Genomic DNA, 15,201 nt, shown 5'->3' with positions numbered 1-15,201 from the left:
TCAAATAAATAAAAAAATAAAAATCTTTTAAAAAATGAACAAAACTAGAGGATTCACAATTTCTAATTTAAAAACTTACTGCAAAGCTGTGGTATTATTATCAAAATAATATGGTACTGGCATAAAGATAGACATAGAAACAAATGGAATAGAATAAAAGCCCAGAAATAAACCCTTACATATGTGATCAAATGATTTTTTAAGGATTTTTTTCTTAAGATTTTACTTATTTATTTGACAGACAGAGATCACAAGTAGGCAGAGAGGCAGGCAGAGAGAGAGTGAGAAGCAGGCTCCCTGCTGAGCACAGAGCCCTATGTGGGGTTGGATTCCAGGACTCCTGAGATCATGACCTGAGCCAAAGGCAGAGGTTTAACCCATTGAGCCACCCAGGTGCCCCTGGTCAAATGATTTTTGACAAGGATGCCAAGACCATTCAATGAGGACAGAAAAGTCTTTTCAACAAATGATGCTGAGGAAAGTAGATCTCCTCATGCAAAAGAAGGAAGTTGGACCTTCTAACACCATTTAAAACACATCAAAGTTAGTAAAAAACCTTTGTTTTTCTGACTTATTGCACTTAGCATTATACCCTCTAGGTCTATCCATGTTGTTGCAAATGGCAAGATCCATATTTTTTTATGGTTGAGTAAGATTCCATCATATATATGTACCACATCTTCTTTATCCACTCATCTATTGATGGACACTTGGGCGCTTCTGTATCTTGGCTGTTGTAAACAATGCTACAATAAACATTTGATTTAACTCATATGTGGAAATTCAGAAACAAAACAAATGAACAAAGAAGAAAAGACAAATAAAAAAACAGACTCTTAAATACAGAGAAGAAACTGCTGGTTGCCCAAAGGGAGGTGGGTGGGGGTGGTGAGTGAAATGAAGGGGATTAAGGGTAGGTGAGTCACTGCGTCTTAGTCTGACTTCATGCCAAAGGGAGTTAAAGTAATTTCATCACTTCTAACTCCTGAGCTTAGTGAAGCACCTATGGTGTTACTCAACAGGAAGCCATTTGCAACTTGGGATAGATATTTTGCTGTGTGGAACCATCTTAAGTACTGCAGTGTTTCTTAGCTTCCCTGACCCATGGAGTACTAAAAGCCAAGAACACAACGCACTGGCTATTAGGTTGCATAGCAACTGGCATAGCAAAGATACTTCCAAACATTTCTACTTGCCCCCTAGGAGGACAGCACTGCCCCAAGGTTAGAACTGCTGAAGGTGCTCTCATGTTAAGTATGTCCTTCCCAAAAAACTCAAACCCCTATCTTTCCTGATTTGGATGGTGTGACAGCCACTGCAAGAGTATATATATATTCCACTTTGACTAAAAGACCTCTTACTTACTAGCTGGGTGACCTTGAACAAGGCAGTGAAACTTGTGGAGTCTCAGTTTCATCTGTAAGATAGGGAGGACGCTTTCTTTTTTTTTTTTTTTTAAAGATTTCATTTATTTATTTGACAGACAGAGATTACAAGTAGGCAGAGAGGCAGGCAGAGAGAGAGAGGGGGAAGCAGGCTCCCTATCGATAGAACAGAGAGCCCAAGTGGGGCCCGATCCCAGGACCCCGGGATCATGACCTGAGCCGAAGGCAGAGGCTTCAACCCACTGAGCCACCCAGGCGCCCCAGGGAGGACGCTTTCTTAGCTCAGAGCAGTAAAGCTCTGGTGCAGAAGCCAGTGTTCCTTCCTGAGCTTCCCTCGGCTCCTTTTCTGGCTCCTCTTCCTTTCCTTGTGGCTCGGAGAACATGGAGAGATCACTGCCTAATTTACCTGCCACAAGGTTAAGGAACAAGGATGTGTAAAGAAATGAAGTCAGTGGGGAGAGGCTGAGTCCAGCTTTAGCATAATTATCTTGGCTGACGCAATGGCAATGTAGGTGCTAGTCCACAGGCAGGATACGTAGGTGGTTTTTCAATTTTGTAATGGAGAATTCTCTTCACACTGGCGCTTAACACCATTTGCTTTTACTGAACACAAAATATAGGTCTTGGCTATTTTGGAATATCTTTTTTTTTTTTTTAAGACTTTATTTATTTATTTGACAGACAGAGATCACAAGTAGGCAGAGAGGCAGGCAGAGAGAAGGGGGGGGGGAGCAGGTTCCCTGAGGAGCAGAGAGCCCGATGTGGGGCTCAATCCCAGGACCCTGGGAATCATGACCTGAGCCGAAGGCAGAGGCTTTAACCCACTGAGCCACCCAGACACCCCTATTTTAGGATATCTTGTACATTAGCATCCCTTCAGAATTTGTAGAAGCTTGTTCCATTAAGCATAAAATTTTATTTAGAGCCAATAAAACAGACTCAATTTCAAAAGAAAAGGGGGGGCACACTTATCAGCATGAGCACTAAGTAATTATATAGAATTGTTGAATTATTGCATTGTATACCCGAAGCAAATATAACACTGTATGTTAATTATACTCCAATTAAAAAATTTCAGCAGAGACCTAAATGTAAGACCTAAAACAATAAAACTCTTAGAAGAAAAATATAGGGCAAAAGTTGCCCAGCATTGGATTTGACAATGATTTCTGATATGCCTTGATATGACACCAAGGCACAGACAATCTTTTATTTTTATTTATTTTTAAAGATTTTATTTATTTATTTGACAGACAGAGATCACAAGTAGGCAGAGAGACAGACAGAGAGAGAGAGAGGAGGCTCCCCACCGAGCAGAGAGCCCAACGTGGGGCTCGATCTCAGGACCCCGGGACCATGACCGGAGCCAAAAGCAGAGGCTTTAACCCACCGAGCCACCCAGGTGCCCCACACAGACAACCTTTAAAAAAATGATTAAAAATGGGTTTGAAAGGATATTTCTCCAAAGAAGATATGCAAATGGCCATAAGTCCATGAAAAGGTGCTCAATGTCACTAATTAGGAGGGAAATGCCAATTAAAGTACAGTAAGATACCAACTCACAGTAAGATATCCCCTCACACTCGTTTGAAGAGCTACTATCAAAAACAAAAACTAGGGCATCTGGGTGGCTCAGTGGGTTAAGCCGCTGCCTTCGGCTCAGGTCATGATCTCAGGGTCCTGGGATCGAGTCCCGCATCGGGCTCTCTGCTCAGCAGGGAGCCTGCTTCCTCATCTCTCTCTCTCTCTCTGCCTGCCTCTCTGCCTACTTGTGATCTCTCTCTGTCAAATAAATAAATAAAATCTTAAAAAAAAAAAAACACACACACACAAAACCCCAAAAGCTAACAGGTGTTGGCAAGGATGGGGAAAAATGGAAATCTTGGTGTGTTCTCAGTGGGAATGTGAAAATGATTCAGTAGCTGTGGGAAACAGTATGGTGGGTCCTCAAAAAAAATTACAAATAGAACTGCCATGTGAAACAGCAATTCTCCCCTGGGGTATACCCCCAGAAGAATCGAAAGCAGGGTCTTAAAGAGATATCTGAACACCCCTGTTCAGAGCAACATTATTCATGATAGCCAAAATGTGGAAGCAACCCAAGTGACCATTAGTGGATGAATGGATTAGCAAAATGTGTGTAGATATACAACAGAATACTGTTCTGTCTTTAAAAGGAAGGAAATTCTGACACAGGCTACGACACGGGTGAACTTTGAAGACACCAAGCTAAACGAAATAAGCCAGTCACAAAAGACAAATACTGTATGACTCTACTTATATGAGGTACTTAGAGCAGTCTAAATTGTAAAGGCAGGGGCACCTGAGTGGCTTAGTTGGCTAAGCATCTGCCTCCGGCTCATGTCATGATCTTCAGGGACCTGGGATCAAGCCCCGCATCAGGCTCTCTGCTCATTAGGAGTCTGCTTCTACCTCTGCTTCTCCATCTGCTCCTTCTTGTGCTCTATCTCAAGTGAATAAAAAAAAATCTTAAAAAAATAAATTGTAAAGACGGAAAGCAGAATGGTGGCTGCCAGGGGCTGGGGTAAGGGGAATAGGAAGGTATTGTTTAATGGGTACAGGGTTTTAGTTTTGCAAAATGAAAAGAGTTCTGGGGATGGAGAATGATGATGTTCATACAACATTATGCATGTGCTTAGTACCACTGAACTGTCCACTTAAAAATAGGTAAGATGGTAAATCTTATGCATATTTAGACACAATAAAAATTCTTGGGAGAGAAATACAACTGCCAAAACATGAAAGACAATTAGACAATTATGGAATGAAAAGTCACCAGAATAAAAGCCACAGCATAAGGAATGAGGTCACTCTGAGAAACAAACTAGGGGTTTTGGAGGGGTGGGGATGGGAGGATGGGTGAACCTAGTGGTGGGTATTAAGGAGGGCATGTATTGCATGGAGCACTGGCTGTGGTGCGTAAACACTGAAAAAATAAAATTAAATTTTAAAAAAAAGGAATGCAGTCAATGACATTGTGATAGTGAGGTCTGGGGCAGATGGTGCCCACACATGTGGTGAGATGGCATAATGTCTAAACTTGTCAAATCACTAGATTTTGCACATGAAACTAACGAAACACTGTGTATCAACTGTGCTCAAATAAAAAAGAAATATTTTGAGAGGTTGAGAGAGCAAGAGGAGGGGCAGAGGGGGAGAAAGAGAAAGAGATGGAGAGAGAATTTCAAGCACAGAACTTGACACAGTACTCAATCCCACAACTCTGAGATCATGACCTGAGCCAAAATCAAGAGTCAGACCCTTAACTGACTGAGCCACCCTGGTGCCTCAGAAAAGAAATTTTTTTTAAAGAACACAAAAGACAAGAAAAGACCGAAAAATTCTTCCAAACTAAAGACTCTAAATATGGGTCTTGACAATCACATGCAACATGAATTCCTAGACACAGTCCTGGACCAGAGAAGAGAAAGAACCACTGTGGGACAACTGGTGAAAATCAGAACGCAATCTGCTAATTGGAGGTTAGTGTTTCACAAACGCTGAGTTCTAGGCTGGAATGGCTGTATGCCGGTTACATAGGAGAGTCCCCATTTTGAAGGCATGCATGTTCGAGTGCTTTGTGGTAATGAAACATCACACCTACAATTTGATCTCCAAACGATCAGAAAACTAAAGAGCGGACCACGGAGCAAACAGTAATATAGTACCAGCTGGGGAACCAGGTGAAGGGCATTTGGGAGTTCATTCTACACACCTGGAGGCATCTTGACGAAGGTATCAAGGACATGCACTTCGGCCATTTGCGAGATCCGTTCGTTCTCTGCAAGAGTTCGTGCACGGGCCTGAATGATGTGTCTCTCCAACATTTCAGCTTCATCCAGTCGCTGCTTATAGACCTCCCGAATCTGGCAGGTAGACCAACAAATGCACAGAAATATGCGGAGACCGCAGAGCTTTACTCATCCTCCGCATCCCCCCTCCATTCCCGGAGTATCCGGGCTTCCTGCAGAGCGCAGAAGAGCTGTTACAGAACTATGAAGACCATCTGGTCCAACATAACAGATGTGAAAACTGGGCCGCACAGAGGAAAATGGGTTAAAACTTTCATAGTAAAGTCGGGTACAGAACCGAGCCTGAAACTCCCCCTCCTGCCTTCACAGCTGCCTCCCAAACTCTGAAGGAGCAAACACAAGTTACACCAACTCTTGTAGACGGGGCGTGCCACACAGATGCCTACTTCACCTGAGACTCCCTTTCAGGGACTCCTCAGCAGTGTGGGTAGCAGTCAGACGCAGCAGAGAGGATCCAAGTCAGCTGCTTTGCTCCTCGTACAGATGAGGAGGCAGCTGCCTTCCACAGACAAAGCAGGCTTTCTCAGATCTGGGCATGAATGCCTAGGCACGATTGTGGTTTGGGATACAAAGACAGGCACCCCAAAAGGCAAGTGACTTTTGGCCTTATCATCTCCAGGGAACAACTATTTGGCTATCTGCCCCAGTCCTTTTATTTATATATGCAATATTTCGTGTGTGTATGCATGTAGAGAAATGAAGATGGAGGTGCCACAGACATATAACTTATGTGCGTATTTATGGGAACGTGCGGTTAGAGTGCCCTTCCACTAGGCTGTCGAACACGATCCCCTGTGCCTGGCACCCCGCAGGTGCTGGCACTTTTTCAGCGGCTGAGTCCTGCGGGGCCCTGCATTTCTTGGGCCGCGCCCTGGGTTCCCCGGCACTGTCCGCGGACGCGACACCACTGGTGAGCACGGGCAGGGGGCGCGCGGGGCTCGGGGGCCGCCTTACCCGCTGCAGCTCGTCCACGAACTCCTCGTGGCGCGCATCCTCGCTGCCGCGGGCCTTGATCAAGCGCGCGCACAGGTCCTCGCCGATCACCTCGTTAGTGTACAAGTTGCGGAAGACGCTGGTGAGCAAGTGCGAGATGTCCTGGGTGCGCAGTGAGGTGGGGCGCAGACTCAGCAGCTGCGGCTCCGAGAGCGGCTGGAGCGTGAAGGGCCCCACGGGGCGGGCCCGGCCCCCGACGCCGTAGTGAGAAGCCTCGGAGTGGGTTAAGGAGGACAGCCGGGTCGACTCGCTGAGGCCGCGGACCCCGGCCGCTGGCGAGGTTGGCGTCCACTTGGCGCCCTGGAATGTATAGGACCCCGACTCTGCAGACAGCCGGCCTCTGGCTCTTCCCGTCTCCATGGCAACTGAGACGCCGCTAACTCCTTGCCGCCTTCCGCTTCCGGCTGCGCGCCTTCCGCTTTGCCTCCCTCTGCGAGGGTTAGGGGGGGTGTCTTGGGTGTTGTCGTGGTGGTAAATATTCACATCTTTTGCATCGACCTTGTTAAAGGGAGCTTAGTGTGGGGCACCAGTGGAGAATGGTTCATTGGCACAGCCAGGCCAGGCTGGTTGCAAACCTGGCTCCTAACCACCTCTCTCCATCCTCTGCTCTCTAATTTGTTAAGCAATTATACACTCATTTAATATTTATTGTATAAAGATTCTGTTTCAGGTTTGTGCTGGGAGCTGAAGGTAGCAAAGGAAGTAAGATGTTGCTTCTGCCCTCAGTCGTGTGTGTGTGTGTGTGTGTGTATGAGAGAGACAGACAGACAGATAGACCAGGAAACCAGGGTGGTGAACAGGGAGGGAACTGGAAAACAATGGTAGTTTGATAGTTTAGTGGGTTAAGCCCAAGGTGGCAATAAAGGTTGGTTGTCAGGGAACCACAAAGCACAGGAACTTAATCAGAGGGAGCATGAACAGTGGCTTTTTGGACAAAGTGAAGACCAGACAGAGATTTTTTTTTTAAATGTCCATCATTAGTCATCAAGGAAATTAAAGTGGAAATTAAAACCACAGTGCGATAACACTACACACTTAGTAGAATGTCAAAAATTTAACTAAATAAATAAATGTACCAGAGGAGTGCTGGTCATGATGTGGAGAAACTCCAGTTGTCGCATTGCCATGGGAATACAGCTCTGGAAAAGGGTTTGGCAGTTTCTTAGGAATGTTTCACATATAGCAGGCCCCCTTCTAGGTATTTTCCCAAGGGAAATGAAAACTTACGTGCACACAAAACTCTGTGCCCAAATGTTTATGATGGCTTTATTAATCATCACCAAAATCTGGAAAAAACCCAAATGTCCTATCCACTGGCTAAAAGATAAATTGTGGTACATCTATACCACAGATGATCTCAGCAATTAAGAGGAAACAGGAATGTTGATACAACAGCAGAGATGAATATCAAATGCGTTATGCTGGTAGAAGAAACCATTCTCAAAAGGCTAGATACATAATGGTTCCATTTTTAGGACATTCTGGAAAATGCAAGATAAAAAACAGATTGGGGCGTGGGGGGTTCCTGGGTGTCTGGATCCGGTAAGCTTTGGACTCTTGGTCTTAGCTCAGGGTCATGAGTTCAAGCCCCATGTTGGGCCCCAGGCCCAGACCAACAAAAACAAAACAGAAAACAGATCAGTGGTTGCCAGGAGCTGGTCATGGAAGCTAGTATTGGCTCCAAAGGAGCCTGAGGAAATGTCCTGGGGTGAGAGAATTGTTCTTTATTGTGGTGGTGGTTGCACAACTGTATGAATTTGTCAAACCCCACAGGACCATAAAGGATAAATTTTGCTGCATACAAATTATACACCCGTTTTTTAAACCGTGGGAAGAAAAAAGAAAAAAAAATGAGTAGGATTAAGCCAGGAGAGGAGAAAAAAGGGCATTCCGGGCAGAGGGAAACCATTGTTTCAGAGTGGGATGAGAGCAGGTGCATTTGGAAAGAAATGAAGGAAGTTCAGGAAATGAACTTCAGAGTTTGAGCCGGAGGAATGAAGCTGGGAGGTGAGTGCCAGATCATAAGCAGGTCTGTAGGCTACAGTGGGGGATTTATTTATTTATTTATTTTTAAAGAATTTTTAAGATTTTATTTATATGACAGACAGAGATCACAAGTAGGCGCCCGCTGAGCAGAGAGCCTGCTTCCCTTCCTCTCTCTCTGCCTGTTTCTCTGCCTACTTGTGATCTCTGTCTGTCAAATAAATGAATAAATAAAATCTAAAAAAGTATTAAAATAAAAAAAAATAAACTACTCTGAGTACAATTAGAAAGGTCATCAAGGATCTTCACCTGGGCATATCAGGGTCAGCTCTGTGTTTTACTAAAATCACTCTGGTTGCCATGAAAGAACAGACTGGAGGGAGGCAAGAGGTGTCAGGGTGACAAATTAGGAAACTAGGGATAGATTAGGAAAGTGCATCCATGCAGAAGTTAGGAAAGAGATGGATTAGGAGCTTGGGTTAGGGGGAGGAATTGATCAGAGACCTGTAAGACAGAGAAGTCACAAGACCTACTGATGGATAACAGAAGTAAGAGGAGCTCAGAATGAGGGTTCCTGGGTGGCTCAGTGGGTTAAAGCCTCTGCCTTCGGCTCAGGTCATGGTCCCAGGGTCCTGGGATTGAGCCCCACATCAGGCTCTCTGCTCAGTAGGGGACCTGCTTCCTCCTCTCTCTCTCTCTCTCTCTCTCTCTCTCTCTACCTACCCGTGATCTCTGTCAAACAAATAAATTTTTTAAATCTTTAAAAAAAAAAAAAAAGAGGAGCTCAGAATGACTCCCAGATAGCCTGTGTGGGCAACCAGGGGAGGGATTACCTCCACTGAAATGGGAGAAAGGACCAGGCTTGTCCAGGCCAGCCACTTGACATCATGTGGGCTGGCATCACTGGCATACCACGGCTTCTGCTCACTGCTGATACAGCTAGCCGCTTTTTCCTCTTGGGGTGAGTCGGCTTGCCCTACAGATGAAACCCACTTCCTGAAATGAGCGCCAGGATGTTTGCCCACTGACCTGGGCCACTACTGCTTCCCTTGGCTTGCTCCCTCATCTGTCCTTTCCGGTAATTTTCCAGTCCTCAGAGAGGACTCTGCTCTGGCTTTTCCTGAGCTGCACCCTTCTCTACGGAGTGAGAAGACCCAAGAGTCATGCCCCGCCCCCACCCTTCCGGTACCTGGGACCTCAGAAAGATCTGCCCAGAAATCCTGAGCCCATTGACAGGTCCTGGGCAGGTCTCTGTTTTAAAGCCTTTCCCCCATTGCTGACCAGTGTGTGCACTAGGGAACTGCTGTGGTAGGAGGTGGAGGTGAACAGAACTAGGGCAAGCAGGCTGGTCTATCCAGTCATCCACACATATGCAAGGCCCCCAGTCGTGCAGGAAGGAACTGTGGGTGAAAAGGGAAGCGGAACAGTCGGGGGGGGGGGGCCCTCCGGTGCTCTAGTATTAGGAGTGGGCCAGCCCAGACTGGGTGGTCTTGTTGGTTAGGAGCAGTTCCTGTGGAGGCTCCCTGACACCCTTCCCTGTCTCAGGGACAGACAGGACAGTGGATTCTTACCCTCACTTTTGGCCTCTCCAACCTGCCTCCAGACAGCCTTGAGAAGATCATAGGGAATCTGCCCCAGCCTGGGAGACGGTTCCCCTTTTTCTGTGACTTCTCCTACCTTCTGGCTTCAGACCCCTCTGGTCTATCCAGGCTGAGGTCTCCAGCAGCCATCCAGTGCCTTCAGTGGCAACTGCTGCTCCTTGGTCCTGGTCATCCTAGGCTGCTGCCTCTTCCTCTTTTGCCTTGCTTTTCCATCTCCTCTGTGCTTCCCACCCCACCAAACCGATCTCCCTCTGCCACTGTTCTCTCTCTGCCTGACCAATTGGATCCATCCCCCATTCTGCCTCCAGCATTCGATTTCTATTTGCCCGTTGACTAACAGACCAAAGGTATGGTTCAAACTCTGCACCAGAAACAGAGGGCTCAAGCCACCTTTAGAACCACTCTCCAGCTTTTTCCTCCAGGCAGACCTCTTAGCATAGAGGGAATCCCTGGAGCTGACTTCTTCATTTGATGACCTGTTTTGCTGACCAGAACTTTTGTTTGTGTGTTTGTTTTTATTTATTTTTATTTTTAAGATTTTATTTATTTACTTGACAGAGATCACAAGTAGGCAGAGAGGCAGGTGGGGGATGGTGGCAGGCTCCCCGCTGAGCAGAGAGCCCGATGCGGGGCTGGTTTCCCAGGATCCTGAGATCATGACCTGAACCGAAGGCAGAGGCCCAACCCACTGAGCCACCCAGGCCCCCTGTGTGTTTATTTTTAAAACAGATGCAAGACAACCCACCATATGGAAATAAGGTTATTTAACCAGGAGCCCACTAATGAACTTCACCTTGTACAATATTTTTATATACAACATACAGATAAGATCACAGAATTAGATAATAGAATAATATCGTGGAATTAGAATTGCTTAGCCAAAGGGTATGTATTTATTAATATTTGAGATATTGCCAAATTGCGCTCCAGAAAGATTATGCCAGAGTAGATTCCCACCTGCATTCTGTGAGAGCATGTTGGACATTTTTTGTTTTTTAAGATTTTATTTATTTGAGAGAGAGAGAGGGCACAAGCAGGAGTGGGGCGGGGGTGGGGTGGAAGAGGGAGAAGCAGACTCCCCACTGAGCAGAAAGTCCCACATGGAGCTCGATTCCAGGATTCCAGGATCATGACCAGGTGCCACCCAGGTGTCCCATGATGGGCGTTTTTAACATGATTTCCGTTGTACCCCAAATTTTATTCCCAGCTCTCATCTCCCTCCAAAACCCCAGATTTGTATATCCATCATATACTGGACATCTTGCCTCTGTTATCTGAAGGCATCTCGAATTTCTATGCCACCATCTGCCTCAGCCGAGTTACTACTGCGAGAGCATCCTCACTGAGCTCCCTGGTTCAGCCCTTGCCCCTCCCTGATGCTCCTTCTTCCTGCAGGCAGAGTGATTCTTTTTTTTCTAAGTGGGGAGGTTGTGGAGGGAGGTACAGAGGGAGACAGAGAATCTTAAACAGACTCCACGTCCAGTACAGAACCTGATGCAGGGCGTCGGCATGTCTTGTCCCCTCTGCCTGGCATCCTCTTCACCAGATATCTCCAAATGGCCCATTCTCTTGCCCACAAGTCTTTGCTCAAGTCTTTACTACAAGTCTTTGTCACTTTCCCTGTGAAATCCAACCTATCTAAAAATTGAACCCTCTCTGATTCCCGAATGCCTTTATCCTACACACCTTCTAATCTACCACACAATTCACTTCTCATGTTCATTATGGTGTCTCTTTCCTTCCCATTAGAAGTTAAGCTCCAGGGGCGCCTGGGTGGCTCAGTGGGCTAATGCCTCTGCCTTCAGCTCAGGTCATGATCCCAAGGTCCCGGGATCAAGCCCCACGTCAGGCTCTCCACTCCATGAGGAGCCTGCTTCCCTCTCTCTCTGCCTGCCTCTCTGCCTACTTGTGAGCTGTCAAATAAATAAATAAATAAAATCTTAAAAAAAAAAAAAGTCAAGCTCCAGAAGGGCAGGGGTTGGAGGTATATTTTGTTCACTGGTGATTCCCAAGTCTTCAGAACAGTGCCTAGCACGTAGTAGGTGCCCAATAAATATTTGTTGAACAAAGAAATAGCAGAGCAGTGTCTTCTTGGCTTCACAGATTTAAGTGTGCCTCTTCCCTCAGAGGAGGGTCTGAGGGCCAGTCTCCTGACTATTCCCCCACACCAAGCCCTAGACTCTGCCTCTGGGGTTGGATAGGGTGGAGGTGAGCACTGGAACTTAGTCTGTGTTCAAATAAATGTCACAGTTACATTCACAAGCAAATACACAATAAAATCCCACAAATGTCATTATGGAAAAGTAACCCCACGTCGTTCCATATCCTCCTGGGATAACCAGCGGGCCCAGACACCCTGCGGTCCATCCCAGTATCCAAGATCCCGGCACCATCGGGACTGGCATCCTGGTATAATCTGAGCATGCACACTTGCCACAGCTGCTTCCTTGGGAGAGGCCGCCTCTGCTTTCCCTACTGGTGCGTCTGGCTTTGGGTCCAGGACCCTCTGGGAGGGGATTCAGACGGGGTTGTCCAGCCCTGGTAAGCATCAGGGGCAGACCCTTAGACGGAGAGCCTGAGGCTGGGCTCTGTGACCACCAGGTGCAGCAGAGGAGACCAGGGAGGGGACCGCTGTGGAGACATCGGATGCCGGCGTAAGTCTATCCAGCAGTACTTGGTAGCCAGCATCTGTGGTTTCAGTGGATTCTGAATGCGACCGCAGCTCCTGACTATGGGGATCACAGAAATTAAAGGGTTTTCTCAAAGTGTCACAGCAGGAAAGGGCACCACAGATTTAAACAGCCCCTCATCCCCATCCCTGTGCCCTGGGACAGGGGCTCCAAAGACCAGGAGGGACAGAAGAAACCTCCTCTACCTCACCTACTCAGGCTTGCTTGGGTTTGCATTTCTGGGGGGAAAGGTTGGGCTGGGCGATCCCTGAAGCACACCGGGAGCCTGACTGTCCTGAAAGTTGACATTCCCTGCTTTGATCCTCCCTCTCCCGGGCCTCTGGGGGGCGGGGGGAGTGCCAGAGGGGCCAAGGAAAGCATAGGCACAACCCTAACATTGGGTCTCACTAGGTCTTCCCTGTCCCCAGTCATCCCAGAAGTCCCCTTCGCCTGCACCCAGCCTCACACACACACTGAAGACAGGAGGGCCAGCTGAGATGACGGGATGTCTGAAACTCCACCATAGGACAACACAGCTTTGGGCATGCGCGGCCCTTCTCTCCACATTGACTGAGCCTGTGAGTCACCAGGATCTCAAGGCACTTTGCAGAGGATACCGGGAGCTGGGTTTTGGGGAGAATAATTAAGGCGCCTGGCCAGGACCAGGGCTGGGCCCACAGAGGGCCCTGCTTGTTTAGGGCCAAGGGAGCAGAAGCCAGCAACTCTGCGGTTGGAGGTACAAAGCCTTTTGCTTGGCCCTCCAGCCCCTCCCCGAAAAGGCATCTAGTCACTCACTCCCCGCAGAGGCTGGCTCCCAGCAGAAGCAGGCGAGTGCCTTGCAGCAGCCTGTAAGAGAGGGGGGGCAGACAGAGGAGGTGAGGGGCGGACAGAGGAAGCAAGGACCATCCCAGAGTGCAGGAGTGCTGGATGGAGCAGCAGGGCAGGGCAGCAGCCTGTCTTCTCTGAGCAGGGCGCTGTCCCGCCCTCTATTCCGGCAGAACCTGGTGGCTTGTGCCAGCTCTGAGTCAGTCATGCCTAACCATCTCAGGGGAGGGAGGAGGCTTCAGCTTGGGCCCTGTGCCAGAAGAGGACCTGAGGGGTAGGGTTCGGGCTACTAGAGGAATGGCCTGGCGGCAGCCCCCACCCCACAGACATCTGGGGCAGAGGGAGAGGCCACAGTGCCAAATAATGCCCTAGTTTGGAGGCTGGGGCTCGGAGCTGGGAGGTGACGTGGATCAATAGGAATGATGCTTGAGATGAAGCCAAGGCAACTGCTGGTGTCAGAATTTCATCGCGTCTCTGCCTCAGAAAAGGGGCAGGGCGTGAGGAGACCCAACATGCTGAGTAGAGAGGCTTGAAGGCCCCCAGGAAAGTCAGAGGCCCCCAGAGGGCAGGCCTTTTGTCATATACCCTACCCTAGGATGGAGAGAGAGAGAGAGAGAGGGAGGGAGGGAGACTGGTGAGAGCAGAGTAAGAACCCCCTCATTCACCCTCCCTGCATCACCCGTGTCCCCCGCCCCCCCACCCCGCCCCCCAGGACTCGAAAGTCAGGCCTGCCAGTGTGGATTTGCTTATCCCTGACTGGAAGGGTAACCAAGGAGGGCTCTGACAGGTCTGCCAGGACCAGGGGCACTCTTACTGAGGGACAGGCCCACCAGAATGAATGCTAGACCCTCTATGTGGAGGAGAGGCATAGGGAGGGAGTGGGCTCTCCGATGTCCCAAAGTCCTGACCCAGTCTCGACCCTCAGTGTTGGGCTGGCAGGAAGGGCTACTAAAGATGGCAAAAGTTCCCGCCATAAGACCTGAGCTCGGACAGGAGAACAAAGGCCCAAGCAGGAATCTGAGACCCCCGCCCCAGGCTCCCATGGACCAATGGGATCCCGATGAGCAGGCGGGATATCCAAATAAGGGAAACTTCCAAAAGACCCCTGAGCTTCCTCCGAGACCCCTTAAAAGCCACCTCCTCCCTGCCTTGGGCGCGACTTCCGCCACTCTGCTTTCCAGAGTGGCTGAACCTCGCCCGAGGGTGCGCAACTTTCCTGGCTCCCCTTCTCCTGAGCTCTGAAACTTCGCCGGAGAGCGTTTTTAATAAATCTTGCCTTGCACCCACTTTGCCTGGTGTTGTGTTTATCTTGCTGGAAAAAACTTTACACTCAGAATAGGAAGACCACCCTGTGGCTTACATCCTTACCTGAGGTATTCAAGGCCTGGTTGTACAGGAAAGAGGAGGGGTTAAGGTGAGCAAGGGGTCCAACTGACTTCTACCAGACTCTCACAATGGCTTTATCAGCCCTCAGGAAATCTGGGCAATTCACTGGTGGGCCCAGCACCCTTCATCCTGGGAGGCCTTCTAGGGGCTCTCCAAGGGACTTTCCCAAAGGGTGGTGGGCAGCAGGATTCCTGGACTTTCCCTGGGCATATATGGGTACCCTATAAAGGGGGTATCTGGGTTGCAAGAGTTGAGGGGGAGCAAGGAGGGGGCGTTCCATGGAGGGTCCTAGGGGCCCTTCGTTCCGACAGCCCCTTGGGAGGCCACCCAAAGAAGAAACCTTAGAAATGTAACCCACCCTTAGGTCCTGTCCCACCACTCTGCTGTACAGATCACCAGGGGTTAGTCTAAAAGGTGAGTTCCCTGCACCCAATCGCTGTAAGCTTTCCCTGCCTGCGCCCCAGCCCTCACCAAAGGCACTCCTGGTATTGGAGACTTCTCATCAAGAGAGGAGAGGACCATCCTC

General features: G+C 48.5%; 1 protein-coding gene across 18 annotated transcripts in view; it reads right to left on the bottom strand.

Moving 5' to 3' along the window:
* DLEC1 (DLEC1 cilia and flagella associated protein) overlaps window positions 1-6,602 on the bottom strand; it is a 66,972-nt gene extending 60,370 nt beyond the window's left edge. For 17 of the 18 annotated variants that reach the window (XR_006609297.1, XR_006609298.1, XR_006609299.1 and 14 more), the window contains exons 1-2: window positions 6,173-6,602; window positions 5,122-5,272 (exon numbers count right to left, since the gene is read on the bottom strand). Coding sequence is in view for 13 of the 18 variants with exons in the window: in XM_045089117.1 (XP_044945052.1) it covers window positions 5,122-5,272; window positions 6,173-6,571 (550 nt within the window). In the remaining 5 variants the exon portion in view is untranslated. Of the gene's footprint in view, window positions 1-5,121; window positions 5,273-6,172 lie in introns of those variants that run through there. The other variant, XM_045089126.1, reaches the window with a different exon arrangement.
* Window positions 6,603-15,201: the final 8,599 nt, after the last annotated feature.

This window comes from Mustela putorius, unplaced genomic scaffold, assembly GCF_011764305.1.
Source record: "Mustela putorius furo isolate JIRA1106 unplaced genomic scaffold, ASM1176430v1.1 tig00003834_pilon_pilon_pilon, whole genome shotgun sequence".
NCBI classification, from domain to species: Eukaryota; Metazoa; Chordata; class Mammalia; order Carnivora; family Mustelidae; genus Mustela; species Mustela putorius.
Note: the sequence above shows the minus strand (reverse complement) of the source record. Positions and strands in the feature narration are given on the sequence as shown.